Source organism: Nasonia vitripennis (assembly GCF_009193385.2).
Source record: "Nasonia vitripennis strain AsymCx chromosome 4 unlocalized genomic scaffold, Nvit_psr_1.1 chr4_random0007, whole genome shotgun sequence".
Classification (NCBI taxonomy): Eukaryota; Metazoa; Arthropoda; class Insecta; order Hymenoptera; family Pteromalidae; genus Nasonia; species Nasonia vitripennis.
This window is the reverse complement of record NW_022279643.1, coordinates 3,454,977-3,476,109: the sequence shown is the minus strand read 5'-3', so window position 1 is coordinate 3,476,109 and position 21,133 is coordinate 3,454,977. Positions and strand designations below refer to the sequence as shown.

General features: G+C 37.3%; 2 protein-coding genes and 1 long non-coding RNA gene across 9 annotated transcripts in view; 2 read left to right on the top strand and 1 right to left on the bottom strand.

The window, feature by feature from the left end:
• LOC100115274 overlaps positions 1–21,133 on the top strand; it is a 106,946-nt gene that overhangs the window by 26,755 nt on the left and 59,058 nt on the right. For 5 of the 7 annotated variants that reach the window (XM_031929989.2, XM_031929986.2, XM_031929987.2 and 2 more), the window contains exons 4-16: positions 217–535; positions 2,335–2,494; positions 2,563–2,712; positions 2,862–4,698; positions 5,394–5,678; positions 5,747–5,839; positions 5,916–6,077; positions 6,166–6,356; positions 6,451–6,581; positions 6,653–6,804; positions 6,895–7,270; positions 7,877–8,345; positions 8,440–8,592. The exons of the other annotated variants lie outside the window; for them this stretch is intronic. In XM_031929989.2, the coding sequence (XP_031785849.1) occupies positions 8,019–8,345; positions 8,440–8,592 (480 nt within the window). In that variant the 5' untranslated portion in view covers positions 217–535; positions 2,335–2,494; positions 2,563–2,712; ... (7 more) ...; positions 6,895–7,270; positions 7,877–8,018. The remainder of the gene's footprint in view (positions 1–216; positions 536–2,334; positions 2,495–2,562; positions 2,713–2,861; positions 4,699–5,393; positions 5,679–5,746; positions 5,840–5,915; positions 6,078–6,165; positions 6,357–6,450; positions 6,582–6,652; positions 6,805–6,894; positions 7,271–7,876; positions 8,346–8,439; positions 8,593–21,133) is intronic. 7 annotated transcript variants of the gene reach the window in all.
• LOC116417328 lies at positions 9,293–11,081 on the top strand. The gene is made up of 2 exons (XR_004227616.1): positions 9,293–10,455; positions 10,579–11,081. It is a non-coding gene; the product is annotated as an uncharacterized LOC116417328 (long non-coding RNA).
• LOC116417325 lies at positions 16,302–18,043 on the bottom strand. The gene is made up of 2 exons (XM_031930030.2): positions 16,941–18,043; positions 16,302–16,680 (listed from the first exon to the last, which is right to left on the bottom strand). Exons 1-2 carry the CDS (start codon positions 17,110–17,112, stop codon positions 16,529–16,531), a joined length of 324 nt encoding a protein of 107 aa, XP_031785890.1. The 5' UTR covers positions 17,113–18,043; the 3' UTR covers positions 16,302–16,528.

The following is a 21,133-nucleotide window of genomic DNA, read 5'->3' as shown; positions in this document are numbered from 1 at the left end:
GAGCGCGCCCCATACTTATAGGCGTTCGGCGAGCAGCGCCGAAACAATTTATATAAACAGATTTCGATAACTTGAAATTTGTCACTACTTTCAACTTTTTCTTACAATATACTTTATTCAATACAATATTATTCACACCGAAAAACGTTAGGAGCAAGCTGAATCACGCTACTAAAGTATCATTGTAATATTTATTAAATTTATTTCTTTTTCCAGACAAAGCAACAAGCACTGCCTAATCAAGGTGTGTGGGATATGCGTGGAAAACAATTTTTCACTGGAATGGAAATTAGAGTGTGGGCCATAGCATGTTTTGCCCCGCAAAGAACCGTACGTGAAGATGCACTGCGGGCGTTTACTTCACAACTCCAAAAGATAAGCAATGATGCTGGAATGCCGATTATAGGTCAACCATGTTTTTGCAAATATGCGACCGGACCAGATCAAGTTGAACCCATGTTCAGATATTTAAAGTCTACATTTCAAGCTTTGCAGCTTGTATGTGTTGTTTTGCCTGGAAAAACGCCGGTATATGGTAAGAAGTTTTTTAATGGAAATATCTAATGACGTAAATATACAAATGAGAAATGTATACCTGCACGAGTGTTAGCTCTAATTAAAATGTAATGACACAAAATAGAATTTTAAAAAGTTAAATTCGTACAAAAATCATATTTATAAGCAGCAAACGCCTTGAATATAATACAGAAAATCTAACTCATATATTTTTTGTCAAGCATTATCAGGTAATCGTATAGTTTAGTCTTGAAGGTATTAAGAGTTACACTAACAAGGAAAGGTACCCAACCCGAACTCACCGATTTTGATGATTTTCATATATGTTGTAGAACATAAAAATATAAGAGACACGTATTTTTTTTATCGGCTAATTTTCACTTTTAAGGGGTAAAAACCTCCCCTAAAGTTAACCCCTAAAAAGCGTTTTTTTTTAAATATCTCGGCTTAAAATTAATATTTTTCAATGAAACAAATTGGAGGTTATTTCTTACAAAAAGAGCAAGTATTTCATGGTGATTTGAAGAGTAAGGGTAGCATCCCCTATTTTTTAGGGGTTGAAAACATATATTTTTTGGCATAATTTTATAATAAAAATGTTTAAACCGACTAAAAAAAATTGGAAAAAATGTTTAAACATCCTTAATAACAAAATTTAGTTGACGTCTTTCGGTGTTTTCATAAATATTACCCCTAAGGGGTAAACCACCCCTAACACAAAATAACTGTAAATATGTAATTCAATACATAATATTTCGTAGAAAGTTTGTATATAGAGGTTTTCGAGGTCGCTGATTACAAATCTGATATCAGATTTTGAAAATTCAAAATGGCGGAACCAATGTGGTGGACGAAAATGTCGAAAAAAAATTTTAACTTTCATAAAAACTTGTTATAAATGTGTTATCTTTGTAGCCTGTACATGTGAACTAAAGAGCCTTAAACCCTAAACCCCTAAAGAACAAATAGGCTAAATGGTTGTGCTTTTTAACCAAACCACCTCAAATTCCTAAATTTGTAAACAAGAAAATTCTGTGTGTGAAGCAGTTTTATAATTTCCGTAGAAATTGTTATCAGAATGTTATTGAAATTCCTTTATTGTAAATTCAACTTATAATGTATTTTTGTTTATAATATTAGAGTATAATAATAATCTACAATCTTTTATCTTTTGCCATAGTGCATTTTTTGTATTGAGCATAAAATATATTATTTTACGATGTTTTTACAATAATGGTAGTCCTCATAAAAGTGTTTAAAGCACAATGCTTTTTTGCACCAACCACATCGTTTTTATTATAAAATTATGCCAAAATATATATGTTTTCAACCCCTAAAAAATAGCGGATGCTACTCTTACTCTTCAAATCACCATGAAATACTTGCTCTTTTTGTAAGAAATAACCTCCAATTTGTTTCATTGAAAAATATTAATTTTAAGCCGAGATATTTAAAAAAAAACGCTTTTTGGGGGTTAACTTTAGGGGAGGTTTTTACCCCTTAAAAGTGAAAATTAGCCGATAAAAAAAATACGTGTCTCTTATTTTTGTATGTTCTACAACATATATGAAAATCATCAAAATCGGTGAGTTCGGGTTGGGTACCTTTCCTTGTAAGTGGTAAGCTGTACGATCACTATACATACACAAAAGGTATTCAAAAAATGTTGAGCAAGAACATTTTAGTATCGTAGAAAGAATCTGCATGAAGGTGGCTTATTACTTAATGATTACGTGAATAAGTATCCAAGTCTGTATCTACAATCAGCCTCTACATTGGTAACTATAAATAATTTTTTTTTAATTATTATTTTTGCAGAATTCACCCATAAAATAGATTTTTTTGCATCCGAACCAAACTAATTAAATGGCAAACTGGCAACTGATAAGATTAAAATTGATATATATTGGATACGGTTGGAAAACCAAAAGATGCCCAGGATTTGAGTTTAATACATCTGTTGGTGTCGCTAGAAAAAGTTAACTAGTATGATAAAAATTATTGTTAATTAATATAGTTTTTAATTATATCGATACTTTTTCACAGGTAATCAGGATGCATTTACTGAGTAATTTAATAACATCAAGCAAACCTCAAGTCAAGAAAACTGGCAATCAAAAGAAGTCTAATTTTAATCAAGGCAAAGTTAAAACGAGTCTTGAAGAACGTCGAGATTCTTTTATGTTTGATATAGAGGTATGACTGTTTTCTTTATTTCAACAAATGACCAAGTTGGTAAGATTAACCACTCGATGAAAGGCATGATAAAATAGTGGATTTTGCACATTTTGCACACTTTACTCATGAATAAAAAATTCGGTTTCATGAAATGATATTGATTTCAGAGTGTAGTGGATATTAAAACTTCCATTGAAGATTTGAAGAAATTACTACAACAAAGTGGGATACGACTACAACCATTACCTATTGTAGTAGGTCCACTACATAATATACAGAAGTCGTACGTATTATTCAACAACATCAAATACAAAGTTGTGAAGCCCATTGATGTCATAATACTGGCGTTTTTTATGTTTTATGCACTGGATTGCGAATATCCACTCGAGAGTTTATCATTATGGATATTTATTCAACGTTGTATCTTCAATATTGAAATGCCAGATGACTATATTAGTACATCAATGAACATTTTACTTGGACAGTTACAAAATGCATAAGACTGCTATTATATATAGTATAGTTATTTAATACTCTACGTAGATGACTATTGTAAAAGAAAATTTAACAATTTGAACAGTTTTATTACACAAAGACGACGTCACAACGATTACTTAGATAATAGTAATGAACAATCACGACTTTCTAAAATTGAAACAGCATAAAGGCCCCTAGGAAACTATCCAATGAATGTAGATAAGACTAATTCTCAAACTGATATAAATGATGATATTATCGAAGAAAATGATAGCCAAATCGATTTAATCGATAGTTGTTTAGAAAATGTTGACAGTGAGAACAACTTCAATACCATAAAAGCCGAATCTTCAGACAATCATCATTTAATAAACGACCACTTACGCGATAAATTACAAACGATCCAAGGGATTTTAGATAGTGAAGTCAATAATGTTATAGCTGAATTATACAACTACTCAGATATTCTGAGGAAAACAATAACCGCTATTATTTTCATGTTAATAACGTTACTTTCTGGTGAAAGAATAATGAAGATAAAACGCGTAGTGTTTTTACAAGAAATAAAAGATTTAGCCGAAAATCATTTTAAGATAATACAGCTTGAGTTGATACTCAAACATTATGATACAGAGCATAAATGTTTTTAATATTTCAGAAAAAAAGACGTACATACCTCCAATAAAGTAGTTTTAGGTGAAAGGGCTGAATATAAAATCAAGAATGGTGTTATGACACTTATTCATGTGAAAGCGAGTGCTAAATTTATTGCAATACGATTAGTTTTTAAATAATTTTTTGAAATTCCTACAGTTTTTGAGAAAACTAATGACAACTACAACTCTTTAATGTCTTATAAAAGTAGCTTAACAAATATAGTTCTAAGAAAGTTATAGAGAAAAAAGGCACTGTTATACAAATAGTATATTACGATACGTGTGACCTAAGCGGCTCTTTATTACACGGCGCGTAGTTAGCGATACCGTCGCGCCGTAATAAATGTATCGCATAGGTCACAAGCAGGAAGTAAGAGAGAAGGAGACCAAACTCCTATGGCGTCGGAGACTAGAAGTGGTCCTAGTTTTCCGTCAAAGATCGGGACGAATGCCCGTCAGAATGACGGGCGTTTAGCTGAAGTCAGAGGCTCCAGGTGGCGACAAAGTGTACTATATAGCACAATTAACTATGAAGCTGCGAACCCAAGTTCAAACCCACCACTGGGAATCTTTTTTTTTTATCAGTACACGCACTATTTATTAATAAATCGAACTTACACTAACTAAATTAATTATAAACCCAATACAAATTAAACTTAAACTTAATCACATATCCCAAACCCCAACCGGGGAGCAATAATCATATGCGACTTTCAATCTTCAAGTTTCAGAGGTATCAATGGCCGAGGTGATTAAGGCGTTGGTCCACAAACTTTTTACCTGGGGTTCGAATCCCACACTCCGAATTTTTTTTTTATCAACAATCCTCAAGTCATTAAGTATTAATTTCGGAATAAAACAACAATAACAGGTAAGGATACAACCTACTTTCAGGAATTAAATGCATATGAAAAACGAAACGCGACTTTTACCTATTTAGTCCGGGAACTGGTGACACCGGAGTATGCATTTTTAGGTTCGTACGGTAACTTAGTGTTTTCTTATGTTTTTTTGGATTGTAGAATTGTTTTCTTATGTTTTTTGGATCGTAGAATCCAAATTCTACGACCCAAAAAACATAAGAAAACACTAAGTTACCGTACGGACCTAAAAATGCATACTCCGGTGTCACCAGCTCCCGGACTAATTTGTGAATTTATTCTGAGAAACTTTTTCGGAGAAGTGTAGTTACGCGGAATATCAACGGTATGATAACTTCAAAGAAAAGACTGAAAACATTGCACTTCATATGTTTTGCTTGTAGTCTATTTTAGTGTGTAAGCTCAGTTACTGCCTCGCTTTTCGCGAAGACAGACGTTTTAGCGAGTGAACTTTATATCTAGCCGATAGTTAATTACTTTGGTATTTCGTTATAACATTATATTAAAATGCAGTCCTGTTTTGTGTAAGGGTGGCGACAAAAAGAAAAAAAAATGTTAAGCGGGGAGAGAATGGATTATCTTTTTTTAAAGCCACGACCGCAATTTATCGAATTACTTGACTTTCAATAAAGTGAATAGTTAATCTATTACTGTATATAATTGTTGTGCTTGTACATTCACACAGGATGAAGTTCTACAATCTTGGCAAAGTGCGATCCCGTCAGGACATTTACTACGTAAGCATCATTCCATTTGCGAATTGCATTTTAAGGAAGATGATGTAGTAAAAGATTTTGTGCATCATGCAATGCCGGATGGTAGCATATACAGATTGCAAAAGCAGAGGTCTTCACTAAAAAAGGCTCGATACCTTGCAAGTTTTTGAATGAAAATATAGAAAACACTGTAAACAAAAGTGCCAATGCATATTATGCGGAGTGTGTTATTCCGCCAAATACATACGTTCGCAGTAAGTTTGACAGATCTATGCAAAATTATATTATTATATAATGATAATAATAATAATGATAATAATAGGCTCAACGGCTCCTTTACAAGAAATCGATACAAATCAATTAAATGCATTATTGATAGAAAGCAACGAGAACAAAGAAGTTGATAACGGTCCTAGTAAGTATATTATTTAATTACAATGCACGCTGTGTATCAAATAATTTTCAATAATGAATAATAAAATTCTGAACAGGTGTATCAATTGTTAAAGAAAACGCGACTGAAGAATTTATTGAAATGGAAAAGCAGAACAACAAATCAATAACGAATCTATCGCCAGAAATAAACAGTGTGTCGATTAATGCAAGCTTTGATAAACGCAGAACAGAATTGCAAAAACCCGATGTTGCAATGGGTGAGTAATGAATAAAAATGATTTTATTTCTGTACATATCATCCTCTCTAATTCATTAAACAATAATATAAGTAATTTTAAATTGCAGTAGAAAAGTCAAATCATTTTAAAGAAAGTTGTGACTCATTGATGCAGAATTCAGAATCAATAGACATGCCCTCAACATGGATACCGCAAGTTATATTAACTGGTGTGAAGTGCATAATGTGGTGCGAATGGAAACCAAGATATTCAGGAATATCAAAGAGAATGATATCATTTTCTGATATGACAGTACACGTGAGTTGGAGTATCCTTAATATGATAGCGATGTATATACGGGTTGTTTTTTTTTTCATTTCATTCATTGAAATAAATTATTGTTTTTCTTCAGATTTACATAGAATAATCATTAGTGCATTTAGATTACAGGGAGACAATACAAAGTCCTAATGATATTAGTAAGTTAATATCTTACGTGTCACGTTATATTGTTCCTTGTGACAAGATCGACGGACTACGAATGTATGTTTCTTTATGATATTTTACACATACGCGCATTTAAATAATAAAATGAAATTGTTTGCGAAATACAGGTCAGATAAATGTTGTATGTTCCAAAATGCGTGCATCTTCCCGAAAAAATATTTCCTCAAGCCAAAAAACTATGAGACTAAAGAAGCGGAGTAAAATACACCTGGGAAAAGTTAAGAAGTTTAATGAGAAGGTTAAAAGACTTAAAAGGAAGGTACGGTATTGCTCGTATTTTACATTACGTTACTTGTTTGTCCATCAACATTATTTATATTAGATTGCATAAACAAATAATTATTTTCAGATTGTCCTGCTAAAGCAGAGAGTTGAAAAAATCAAGACTGCATGTGTAAAAGCTGATTCCAAAGCTATTGAAAATGTTTGTAACAAATTGCTGAAAAGCCAGCAAGAAGCCGTGATGGCATGTTTTAATGCATCGAAGACAAAAAACAGCAGAGGTAATGGTTACACAAATGAATGGATTTACGAGTGTCTACGTTTGCGCATAAAGAGTCGCAAAACGTATAACCATTTAAGGACTCATAAAATATTAGCGTTGCCATGTTTGGAAACTTTAAGCAGGTATATTAAAGTAATTAAAGGCACATACGGATTCGACGAGAAAACCTTTCAGATACTCAAAAAGAAAACGGCGAGCATGAATAAAACTGATGTTCGAGGTCAGTATTTTATAAATTTGATAATTGCATAAACCATATTTCAAGATTTTTATTTCGTGTTCCTCTCTCTTCTCTCTCTCTCTCTCTCTCTCTCTCTCCTCTCTCTCTCTCTCTCTCTCTCTCTCTCTCTCTCTCTCTCTCTCTCTCTCTCTCTCTCTCTCTCTCTCTCTCCCTCACACACACACACACACACACACAGTTTTATCTCGATCGTGACGTTAAACGTAGCCAGACCACTCGCAAGCTCTAACGCATTTTCTAAGCTCCTCATCTAGAGGGTTGCTTTCCCACTTTTTTGTTCGATCCAATCATGCATATATCGTGCCCTCAACGGTCGCAAGCACTTACGCTTTTTATTATTTTGAGAGCTACGTCCCCGCTGTTCTTGTTTTATCTCGTCGTGTTTAACGTATCACAAGCGCTTGCAAGCTGTCGAGCTTTTTATGATTTTGAGCGCTACTTTATCGCTCTTCCTATTCTATCTCGTCGTACATAGTGCATCATAAGCGCTCGCAAGCTCTGGAGCTTTTATAACCAATTGACGGCTGATATAGACAATAAATATGAATTTTCATATAGACTATACATTATAATTTTAATTCATAGGGGTTTTGCTAGTCGACGAAATGAAGTTAACAAAAACTTTGGCATTTGATCGACAAAAGCTTAAAATGGAAGGCTTCACAAACCTTGGCAAGCACGCTCCAAAAAATCAACAGGGAAAAAAGGCGATCATGCATTGGTCATTATGTTCCAGCCTTTTAAGGGACAATGGGTCCAGAGCTTAGGTTGTTTGTTGAGTCGAGGAAGTGCGAATGGAACAGTATTGTATCATCTTCTTGTGGAAGCTATAGTATTAGCAGAACGAGCGGGACTGAAAGTTGACGGTATTGCCAATGATGGAGCCTCATGGAATCGAGCAATGTGGGATCATTTTGGAGTAACGGAAAAAAACGTAAGCGTCGAACATATTGTCAATTCGACACGACGCTTGTGGTTTTTCTCAGATTTTCCACACTTGATCAAGTGCTTACGTAATTTCTTTTCCAAGCTTGATCGATTTGACAATGTTTGGGTAAGACATTACTACATAAATTTATAGTGAGTGGTCTATTTTTCTTATATAAAATCATTGATGCTTTATTTTTTCTTTATACAAAATTTAATAGACGCCAAATGGTTTAGTATCACTGAAGCACTGGTATGCAGTATTAGAAGTAGAGAGACCAGATATGTTTAATTTAAAAGTAAATTGTCACTTACGAGAAGAACACATTAAACCACAATACTACCAAAAAATGAATGTGGCTTTGGCATTTCAGGTATGTGTTATATTCGTGTATTCATCGCATTTATCGACTTTTCGTAATGTTTTATAGCAAATAAAATTGAAATAATTTATTTGATAGCCAAATTTATAAAAAATTTAATGAATTTGTCACAGTTTTTCGGAGTTGCTGAAAGATCGACAACCTCAGTTACAGGATTGCGAAGGATCTGTGAAATTTTGTCGAAGGGTTAAATCTCTTATAACGGCAATGAACAGCCGTACACCTATGAATACCAAAAAACATTAATCCCAAGCTTAAACTTGAACATAAACTCAAACTTAAACCCAATTACAACAAAAGCCCACACAGGGGGGCGATGATCATATGCGACTTTCGATATTGTTAAGGTAACGGTATCGGTGGCTGTGGTGGCTAAGGCGCAGAGCTAATGTTTCTTAGGCCCTGGCCACATAGACGCGTATACGTGCGTATGCATTCGTACGCGTGCGCAGAAGTAACTAAGAAAATGTGGTGTTTTTTCATGGAGGCAACTGTAAAAAATAACCATGTTTCTGGTAGTGTATGAACGAACGCACCAAGTTGGCTATAGCGAGTTTTGAAGCAGTTTCATCTTCTGCTCTCTTTCTAACCTAACTAACGTGAATGTACCTAACAACTCATACGTAGTTAAATAGACACAGCGTTGTTTATATTTACAAATTGGCCTTGGCGTAATTATTGAAGTAAGTTAAAATTATTATACAGTATGTCTACGATCAAGCGTACAGATACTTAAATTGGTGATTTTAGCAAAATTAGCGGGGGTGCAAACAAATCTTTTTTAGTGAAAAGTTAGAGTAAACTTAGCTCTAGCTTCTGTGGTTTGCTCCGTTCGATAGGATTTATCAGTAAAAAAATTGTCCGAGGCTAAAAATAATAAGTGCAAAAAAAAGTATGGCAGGATGTTTTTTACCCTTCCATCGCATAGGCCGTGGCTAATAATGCTTAAAACCACCAAAAAACATTATCGTTAGATGTAGATTTTATTTTTTAATAATTAACGAAATAAATTTTGTAAGATGTGAATTAGTTCGCGAGAGCTAGACATGGCGACCACAGCGGAACGCGGAACAGGGCGGACCGAAGCAAGACGGTACTACACCGGTTTGTTAATGTTATGACTCAAGGTTAGTTCGTCTGCTAGAGGTGTCCCTGTCACAACGCTCGACTCCGAAATCCGAGTACAGTTTTTCGCGAAACGTCGGTAGATCGCTAAAGAAGCGATCTCGGAGCTTTCGCGAAAGAGTGCTCATTGAAATTTGATTTTTCGGAGCTCGTAAATCTGTCAGCAGCGGTGCTTTTCCTTTTCAATAAAAATCCAAGCCCAGTCTCAGAATTTAAAAAAAACATAGTGCTCTGAATTTTGGAGAGGTATCGAGTTAGTTTGAGATCTTGAATGTCAGGCGTCCTTGGCCTGACTCGAACGTTCCTTTTTAAACGTCATCAACAATTCTCTGGGTTTGAGAGCAAAATCTGCCGAATAATTGAGTGTGTATGCCAAGTTTGTATTGTAAAAGAATTTTAAAGCATTATTTTCATTAGTGCTTTAGAAAAAAAATTACTTGATTGTTAATTTTTAGATATAAGTTACAATTTTCAGAACCATAATCTAGTAAGCGGCCAGTTTGAACGGCAATTAGGACAATTTAAACGCGTGCTCATTGTGCAAATAAAAAGTATAATCCATACAAATTCTTTACGTGACAGATAGTGTAAGAAGTTTATTCGGGCTGCTGGTCAACTTGCCAACCTCTCCTACATCCTGCTGCGAATCCTTTTCCATCGGCGCGATCCCATACTACTCCTACTCAGTGAATTTGCTCTCTACCTTCTAATCAGCTTGTTTTTGACGAAGTGAGTTGTTTCATTTTAAATTTTCAATATTTTTTAAGTATCAAACGAATTGCAACGAGTGTTCAAAGACACCCGTTTGTGTATGATTTACTCCTTCATCTCAACCTCTTAATTAACATGCAGTCGTCAATACAGAAGATGAATACGCAAGATCCGTTACATAGCCCAGTACCGAAGTGGCCAACAAGGTTGAACTCAGCGACTTTGCAGATACCGTAACCAAAGGTTGCTGTTCAATAGTTTAACGCGAAGATGCAAACGTCTGCTCAAGCCACAGCTAGCCATCGCAACTAAATGCTGCAGAAGTTTTCTACAAGCATCATTATAGGAAACGATAATGATGTTCGAGATGATCAGTTGGCTACACCCGGACGTAAGAAAATCGGTACGGGGAGACGCAGCTCATGTTAAACTGCTATAAAAGCAAATTTCTAGTTCGTCAGCTAACACCTGCAAAGCTCTAGCAGACTTGCAATACGACAAAGACAAACGCACACTCACACTTGAGCAAAAAATTCATGCGTAATTGGCATAGCTATAACACTGTCAGTCATAAATCGATGAACTTTTCATTTAACTTGATCCTGTAAGTGATTTATAATGAAAATAAAATTTGTAATAAAGAATGAATGTTTTATAATGAATGTAGAGGTCAGCCAGGTAAGACCCATACAATTTGAATTTAATTCTTCATCCATAAAATTATAAAATTAATTTTTTGTAGCTCTAAAACCTGCCAAAAGTAGCACTACCCGTATTTTATTAAAATCCGAGAATAGTTGTTCAGAACTTGTTATTTGGTCAGGAGTGCTGCTTTTCTTTGTTTATAAAAATCCAAGCACAGTTTCTAGCGGAATATCGATAAATCACTCGAGCAGCGATCTCTGAGCTTTCGCGAATGAGTGCGTATTAAAAATTGTTTATTTGGAGCTTGTAAATCAGTCAGCAGTGCTGCTTTTTCTTTGTTTATAAAAATCCAAGCATAGTTTCTAGCAAAATGTCGATAGATCACTCGAGCAGCGATCTCTGAGCTTTCGCGAATGAGTGCGTATTAAAAATTGATTATTTGGAGCTTGTAAATCAGTCAGCAGTGCTGCTTTTTCTTTGTATATAAAAATCCAAGCACAGTTTTTAGCGAAATGTCGATAGATCGCTTAAGCAGCGATCTCTGAGCTTTCGCGAATGAGTGCGTATTAAAAATTGATTATTTGGAGTTTGTAAATCAGTCAACAGTGCTGCTTTTTCTTTGTTTATAAAAATCCAAGCACAGATTCTAGCGAAATGTCGATAGATCACTCGAGCAGCGATCTTGGAGCTTTCGCGGAAAAGTGCGCATTGAAAATTGATTGTTCAGAACTTGTAATTTGGTCAGGAGTGCTGCTTTTTCTTTGTTTATAAAAATCCAAGCCCAGTTTCTAGCGAAATGTCGATAGATCACTCGAGCAGCGATCTTGGAGCTTTCGCGAATGAGTGCGTATTAAAAATTGATTATTTGGAGCTTGTAAATCAGTCAGCAGTGCTGCTTTTTCTTTGTTTATAAAAATCCAAGCACAGTTTCTAGCAAAATGTCGATAGATCACTCGAGCAGCGATCTTGGAGCTTTCGCGAATGTGCGTATTAAAAATTGATTATTTGGAGCTTGTAAATCAATCAGCAGTTCTGCTTTTTTTTTGTTTATAAAAATCCAAGCACAGTTTTTAGCGAAATGTCGATAGATCGCTTAAGCAGCGATCTCTGAGCTTTCGCGAATGAGTGCGTATTAAAAATTGATTATTTGGATCTTGTAAATCAATCAGCAGTTCTGCTTTTTCTTTGTTTATAAAAATCCAAGCACAGTTTTTAGCGAAATGTCGATAGATCGCTTAAACAGCGATCTCTGTGCTTTCGCGAATGAGTGCGTATTAAAAATTTGCTTGTAAATCAGTCAGCAGTGCTGCTTTTTCTTTGTTTATAAAAATCCAAGCCCAGTTTCTATCGAAATGTCTGTTTCGATCAAATCAAATCTCTGTTCTGTCAAAATGAGTGCGTATTAAAAATTGATTTGAATCGGTCAGCAGCTGTGCTTTTCCTTCATTGATAAAAATTCGAGCCTAGTTTCTAGCGAAGCGTCCGTAGATCGCTGGAGTACCGCTCTAGGAGCTTTTGCGAGGCAGCTCGCTTAAAAGTATTTTTTTTTTTAAAGCTCAAGAATCAACAGGAGCAGCGCTACCCCTGGCTAATTAAAGCTCAAGTCGTGTTTCTTGCAGAGCCGTTTCAATGAAAATCCGAGCCTAGTTTACAGCGAAACGTCGGTAGATCGCTGCAGCAGCGCTGTCGGAGCTTTCGCGAGGCAGTTCGTGGTAAAATTGTCTTTAAAGAGATTAAGAATCGGCAGGAGCACTGCTACCCTTCGCTCATTGAAGCCTGAGCACTGTTGCTCGCAAAACGTCGGTAAATCGCTGGAGCAGTCGTTTTGGAGCTTTCGTGAAAAAGTTGTTTCGTGAAAAAACTGATTTTTCAGAGTTTGAAAAATCGGTTATAATCGACGCAGTGTTTCTTACTAAAAAGGTAATCTACTTTATTGTTTTTTCCTATAATAATTACAGATTTTACAACTGATAGCGAGGCTTAGCAATATACACTACGCAGAATAAGCGAAACAACGAACAGTAGGCATTCATAGCCGGTAGTGGTATAAAAATCCATGAATAACTGAAATAAGACTTCCGCTGTGCTTTAGCGTCCACATAGTGCAAAATAATTAACAAGGGTTGGTACATAATTGGCAACTTTCGGCAGTTACTGAAAATAAATTATCGCAAACTTATTATTTTAAATTGATAGTTTTTTAAAATTGAATTCTTATTTATTCTACTTGAATTAGCGATTTCTGTATTTCATGAGTTGCTGAAGTTGTCCACCGTCTGCTTGTATGCACAGCTGAAATCTTCTGCGCAGTTGCTCTCTTGCTCTTCTTAATTCGCCAGCACGAATCGCAGCGCATGCATTTCGCAAGCGTTGCTTCATATCATCAGATGTAGTAGCTGGCTGAAAGGTAATGTTAGGAAAAAAACAAGCTATTATGAAATCAAATAAGATTATAGCCAATAATTGTGAGAATATAGAGAATTTTTTAATTTCTTTACCTGTGTGTAGCAGATTCTCTTAATATTACCGAAAAAGTAATAATCCATGATGGTTAAATCAGGTGATCGTGGCGGAAATCTTACGTGTGGTGAATTTAAGCCAATCCACCTTTCAGGAAATCGTTCCTCTAAGTATTCAGTGACTACGGCAGCATTGTGCGCTGGGGCTCCATCCATTTGCCACCACATCTGATTTTGAGGAATCGGATTGTCATGTAAGCGACCATTAATGAGCCTCAATAGTCTGCGATATCTCCTTGCGTGAATGTGGATTCATCGCTGAAGCAAACTCGTCTAAAGAAAAGTGGATTTCTCGCCAACTGTCGCAGACCCCATTCGCAGTATGCCTGGCGTCTTTCGTGGTCACGTTGGAAAACTTTTTGCACCTTCGTGGGCTTGTACGGGCGTCTGGTGACTCTTACAATTCTTCGTACAGATTCTTTCGATACATCTAAATATAAAAATTGAATTAAGTATAAAAATAAATCCAAACAATACTGATTGCTCACTAACACTCGCTTAGAAGGAGCAGAAAGGGTAAAAAGTAAGCGCATATTATATAGAAAATGCGGATTACGTACTGAATTGTCGTGCTAAGGCCCTTAAACTTAAACGAGGATTGTCCGTTAGAGCCTGATTAATACGATCACTCAAGTTTTGATCACCCCGCACAGGCTGTACGCGTCGACGTTGCTCCACCTTGATCACGCCATGCTGACGCACTCTTTCAAGAAGTCTATCATAACCCAATTTTTTTTTACTAGGGCAATATTTTTTAGCTATTTCCTTAATAAGAATTATTAACCTACCTGTAGTACGAAGTTCGAGATGGTTGAGGCTGAACATGTGGATATTGTTCCAAGAACATCCGGCTAGCATTCAAAACGTTATTATTTTGCGCACAGAGGCACCGGAACATCGCCGTGTGAATCTGATCACGATTCATAATAAATCACGTTTTCAGCTCTCTTTCTTACACAAGTTACATCAATTAGTATTACTATTTACACTATTTACATAAATTTAAACAATTCACATTTGCGAAAATGATAGCACATTAGCAAGATACGCGTTGCAAAAACGTCAAATCAGGGAGCACATGACTATATATTTATCTAGAAACCAACTAAACAAAAAGAAACAAAAAGTCCGACATATTCGAACGTCCATAGATCTTCAATAAAATTGTACATACTGTTCCTTTTTTATATTTTAGATTAATTAGCCCATTTCACGTACTACTCTGCGGCGAAGACGTCAAATGTGCTAGTGTTCACGGCGAAGTTGTGAATATTGCTAATTGCCAAAGATAATTTTGGGAGCAAGTCTTTCTTGCTGACGTTGCCCGTCGAAAACGTGATTTTGGAACAATAGGACCGGTAATCCAGGAGCCTCGACCAAAGCGCTCACCGCCGTCTTTAGTAGCTCTTCTCGCAGCTCCCAGGAAAAATTTCCTCCAAGCTCTCAATCTCGAGTCAAACGTGAAGGGCAAGCTTGCAAGCTCTATGAGATAGCTTACCTTGAAAGAGACTTCTTCAGAGAAGAGCGAAGGTGTTGCGAGTACCGCTAAGTTTCTGGCAGCGGCTGCAAGCTCTGGTTCATCTGTAGACAGGAAGAACTTGTCAATAAGCGATCCGACGTACGTGTAGCACGAAAGTTGGCATATGCCCTGTTGGTGCAGCAGGTAAACAATCTTGCACTCAGTGGCAAAGGTGCTTTAGACTCCGACATGCTAATAGCGACACTTATGACAGATTTTCAAGCTCTGAAGAATCGATTTTTAACAAGAATTTTCTTGCGAAAGCTCCGAGACAACTGCTTCAGCGATCTACTGACATTTCACAAGATACTGTGCTCGAGCTTTGATAAACGAGGGGTAAGCGCCGCTTCAGCTAATTCGTGAGCTGCCTTGCGAAAGCATCAAGAGCGCTTCTCTAGCGATCTACCAACGATTCGCAAGAATCTGTGCTCGGGCTTTATTGAACAAGGCGTAGCACCGCTTTTGTCGATTTGCGAGCTCTAAAGGAACAATTTTTAAAAAAGATGCCTTGCAAAAGCTCCTAGAGCGGTGCTCCAGCGAACTGCGGACGCTTCGCTAGAAACTGGGCTCGGATGTTTATTCACGAGCTCTAAATAATCGATTCTTGATGCGCACACTCTCGCGAGTGCTCCGAGAGCGCTGCTCCAGCGATCTACTAACGTTTCGCTATAAACTGGGCTCGCATTTTTATTAACAAAGCAAAAGCACCGTACCTAACCGTTTTGCAGACTCTAAAAAATCAAGTTTTGATGCGCACATTTTCGCGAAAGCTCCGAGAGCGCTGGTCCAGCAATCTACGGACGCTTCGCTAGAAACCAGAGTCGGATGTTTAATAACAAAGGGAAAGGACCGCTCCTGACCGCTTTACAAACTCTGAGAAAACAATTTTTATTGCGCACACTTTCGCGAAAGCTCCGATAGCGCTGCTCCAGCAATCTACGGTCGCTTCGCTAGAAACTGGGCTCGGTTGTTTGATAACAAAGAGAAAGCGCCGGTCCCGACCGCTTTACAAACTCTGAGAAAAAAATTTTGATTCGCACACTTTTGCGAAAGCTCCGAGAGCGTTGCTCCAGCGATCTACTAACGTTTCGCTATAAAGTGGGCTCGCATTATCAACAAAACAAAATCAACGCACCTAACCGCTTTACAGACTCTAAAAAATCAAGTTCTGATGCGCACACTTTCGTGAAAACATTTTATTTATAAATCATTGTGACGTTTTACTTCATGAAGCAAAAAAGGGGATGCAAAACCGAATAATTGATATGCAGAAAATCACCATTGAAGCACCAAGAAGTAGAGAAGTACCTCGTGCGCCGGTTTCCCTGCAAAAGTTTAATTTATTTTATTCAAAATCATACTTTATAATAATCAAATAGAATTATACAATCAAAAATATATCTTTGCCTCATAAATAGTATTTAGTTTTCTTGAATATTTTGTAAATCCCAATCTCGTCTAAAGTCAATTGGCTCGCACCTTTCTTAAGGTATTTAACCTTCGCGTTCACCGCGTCAAACTTCTCCCGGTAACGGTTGTAACTGTCGATTACTTGGTGAACTGAAAGTTTAAAAAATATTATTGCAAAATGCATGAATTATTGCCCGCTGGAGCTTTGCATAAAAAGCGAGCCCTCTGTCTCCGCATTAGCGGTCGTGCAAGGGTGTCGGAAAATGTGAACAAGCTAGGTTAGGAAAACAATTCAGAGAGCAAAAGAGAGCGAATTATTAGCATTATTGAGCGTATGTTTTCGTGTACGTAAAACAAACTTTAAATTATAAAAGGGCGCATCCGCGGTAAATAAATTTCATTCTACTTACAGGTGATAGTTTTTCCCACCGTCCTAGATAACTCCTCCGAGGTTTGGACGAACACATAAATTTTGTCGCCGGTATTCATGTGCCCTGCGGCCTGCTCGTCGGTAATCATCTGGTTAATTGTGTCGATCAGCAACAGCATTGGAATTTCTTGATTTTCACTTGCTGACTCCATTTTTATCTCCGTATCTCACTGCTTGCAATGTCGCGTTGAAAGTGGCGTTTTTTTTCGATGCATATGAAAGTTTCATATGTTACCATGACGAGACTTTTAGCAATCGACATACTCGAACGTTACTGTCAAATGTTATAAGCTACATTCCACTCTAGAAACAGAAGTGCAATTAATCTACTGTAAGCATATTTATTGAATTTAATAATGCTTACTTCGCTCAGTTACGCAACTTTGATTGCAGTATTTGTGTTCCTGCGCCGCAGTTCAACAGTGGAAAAAACATTAGAACGGCCGCGTTTAAGACCGATAGGCTGCGGTTTAAAATACGTATCCTATTTGTTTATAGGACAAGCCGGGAACAAAGATACAAGTAAGAGTTTCCTCCAAGTGCTGGATCTTAAGTCAATCGCAGCAGGGCAAACTTGCAAGCTCGTTAAGAAGGTTTACGCCAAAACGCAGAGTCTCTGAAAAAAGCGGCAGCGCCGCGAATATCGCCAAGTTCTGGGCCAAGACTGCAAGCTTCGGTTTACCCAAAGATAGAAAAAACTTCTCAATAAGCGACCTGACACCCGTGCAACACGACAGTTGGCTCGAGAGTAATTGTCCGACCTCTCGCCAGGGCTATCAAGACACGTGCCGACGGTCCTATCAGACGCAGCGTTTGCTCAGCAGATTTTCTAGGCATGTTGGCCGTCGCGCAGTGGAAAGAAAAGTATCTTTAGGATGAGAAGCGACTTACGACACATGCCCTGCCAATGCAGAAGCTAGACAATCTCCACTCAGCGGAAAAGGTGCTTCAGACGTCAGAAATACTAGTAGCCGGCGAGTTCTTCTGCTTCTCATATAAATCCCCTCAAGCATAAACAATGCGCCAAAGACTTTGCGATGACCACACTCCAACAACGGCTTCCGGCCTCGTAAGCATTCCCCAGGATAATCTAAGCGCCGCGTCATCTGCTCATCTCAAACAATAGTCAGATATCGATAAGACAGGAATAGCGCCACTTCTAGCGAATTTTCAAACTCTCAAAAATCGATTTTTACGCGAATATTCTCGCAAAAGCTCCGAGACAGCAGCTCCAGCGATCGACTGACATTACGCGTGAAACTGTTCTCGAATTTTAATGAACAACGAGTAGCGCCGCTTCTAACCGATTAACAAGTTCTAAAATATTAAATATAAATGCGCACACTCTCACGAGAGCTCTGAGAGCACTGCTCCAGCGATATACAGACTTTTTGCAACAAACTAGGAATGGATTTATATAAACGAAAGGGAAACACTGCTCCTGGTGATTGTTGAGCACTCAAAAATCGATTCGTGACGCATACACTTTAGCGAAAACTCCGCGAGCGCTGCTCCAGTAATCTACAGAAGTTTCGCTATAAAATGGGCACTGATTTCATTAACATAGGAAAAGCAACGCTTTTGATCGCTTAGACAACTCTAAAAAAATCATTTTTGATGCGCACGATTTCGCAAAAGCTCCAAGAGAGAAGCTCCAGCAATCTACGGACGTTTCACGAGAAGCTGTGCTCCGATTTACATGAACAACGGGTTGCGCCGCTGCTGACCGATTTACAAGTTCTGAAAAATGAATTTTCAATGTGCACACTTTCGCGAAAGCTCCGAAATCGCTGCTCGAGTGATCTATCGACATTTCGCTAGAAACTGGGCTTGGATTTTTATAAACAAAGAAAAAGCAGCGCTGCTGACTGATTTACAAGCTCCAAATAATCAATTTTTAATGCGCACTCATTCGCGAAAGCTCAGAGATCGCTGCTCGAGTGATCTATCGACATTTTGCTAGAAACTGTGCTTGGATTTTTATAAACGAAGAAAGCAGTACTCCTGACCAAATAACAAGTTCTGAACAATCAATTTTCAATGCGCACTTTTCCGCGAAAGCTCCAAGATCGCTGCTCGAGTGATCTATCGACATTTCGCTAGAATCTGTGCTTGGATTTTTATAAACAAAGAAAAAGCAGCACTGTTGACTGATTTACAAACTCCAAATAATCAATTTTTAATACGCACTCATTCGCGAAAGCTCAGAGATCGCTGCTTAAGCGATCTATCGACATTTCGCTAAAAACTGTGCTTGGATTTTTATATACAAAGAAAAAGCAGCACTGCTGACTGATTTACAAGCTCCAAATAATCAATTTTTAATACGCACTCATTCGCGAAAGCTCAGAGATCGCTGCTCGAGTGATCTATCGACATTTTGCTAGAAACTATGCTTGGATTTTTATAAACAAAGAAAAAGCAGCACTGCTGACTGATTTACAAGCTCCAAATAAACAATTTTTAATACGCACTCATTCGCGAAAGCTCAGAGATCGCTGCTCGAGTGATTTATCGATATTCCGCTAGAAACTGTGCTTGGATTTTTATAAACAAAGAAAAGCAGCACTCCTGACCAAATAACAAGTTCTGAACAACTATTCTCGGATTTTAATAAAATACGGGTAGTGCTACTTTTGGCAGGTTTTAGAGCTACAAAAAATTAATTTTATAATTTTATGGATGAAGAATTAAATTCAAATTGTATGGGTCTTACCTGGCTGACCTCTACATTCATTATAAAACATTCATTCTTTATTACAAATTTTATTTTCATTATAAATCACTTACAGGATCAAGTTAAATGAAAAGTTCATCGATTTATGACTGACAGTGTTATAGCTATGCCAATTACGCATGAATTTTTTGCTCAAGTGTGAGTGTGCGTTTGTCTTTGTCGTATTGCAAGTCTGCTAGAGCTTTGCAGGTGTTAGCTGACGAACTAGAAATTTGCTTTTATAGCAGTTTAACATGAGCTGCGTCTCCCCGTACCGATTTTCTTACGTCCGGGTGTAGCCAACTGATCATCTCGAACATCATTATCGTTTCCTATAATGATGCTTGTAAAAAACTTCTGCAGCATTTAGTTGCGATGGCTAGCTGTGGCTTGAGCAGACGTTTGCATCTTCGCGTTAAATTATTGAACAGCAACCTTTGGTTACGGTATCTGCAAAGTCGCTGAGTTCAACCTTGTTGGCCACTTCGGTACTGGGCTATGTAACGGATCTTGCGTATTCATCTTCTGTATTGACGACTGCATGTTAATTAAGAGGTTGAGATGAAGGAGTAAATCATACACAAACGGGTGTCTTTGAACACTCGTTGCAATTCGTTTGATACTTAAAAAATATTGAAAATTTAAAATGAAACAACTCACTTCGTCAAAAACAAGCTGATTAGAAGGTAGAGAGCAAATTCACTGAGTAGGAGTAGTATGGGATCGCGCCGATGGAAAAGGATTCGCAGCAGGATGTAGGAGAGGTTGGCAAGTTGACCAGCAGCCCGAATAAATTTCTTACACGATCTGTCACGTAAAGAATTTGTATGGATTATACTTTTTATTTGCACAATGAGCACGCGTTTAAATTGTCCTAATTGCCGTTCAAACTGGCCGCTTACTAGATTATGGTTCTGAAAATTGTAACTTATATCTAAAAATTAACAATCAAGTAATTTTTTTTCTAAAGCACTAATGAAAATAATGCTTTAAAATTCTTTTACAATACAAACTTAGCATACACACTCAATTATTCGGCAGATTTTGCTCTCAAACCCAGAGAATTGTTGATGACGTTTAAAAAGGAACGTTCAAGTCAGGCCAAGGACGCCTGACATTCAAGATCTCAAACTAACTCGATACCTCTCCAAAATTCAGAGCACTATGTTTTTTTTAAATTCTGAGACTGGGCTTGGATTTTTATTGAAAAGGAAAAGCACCGCTGCTGATAGATTTACGAGCTCCGAAAAATCAAATTTCAATGAGCACTCTTTCGCAAAAGCTCCGAGATCGCTTCTTTAGCGATCTACCGACGTTTCGCGAAAAACTGTGCTCGGATTTCGGAGTCGAGCGTTGTGACAGGGACACCTCTAGCAGACGAACTAACCTTGAGTCATAACAATAACAAACCGGTGTAGTACCGTCTTGCTTCGGTCCGCCCTGTTCCGCGTTCCGCT

Bases quoted from the DNA above. Each gene is read 5' to 3' on its own strand.
- LOC116417325 (XM_031930030.2), bottom strand. From the start codon at position 17,112: ATGGAGTCAGCAAGTGAAAATCAAGAAATTCCAATGCTGTTGCTGATC. The intron at 16,681-16,940 runs GTAAGTAGAATG...TTAAACTTTCAG, and splicing joins GGTGGGAAAAACTATCACCT to TTCACCAAGTAATCGACAGT.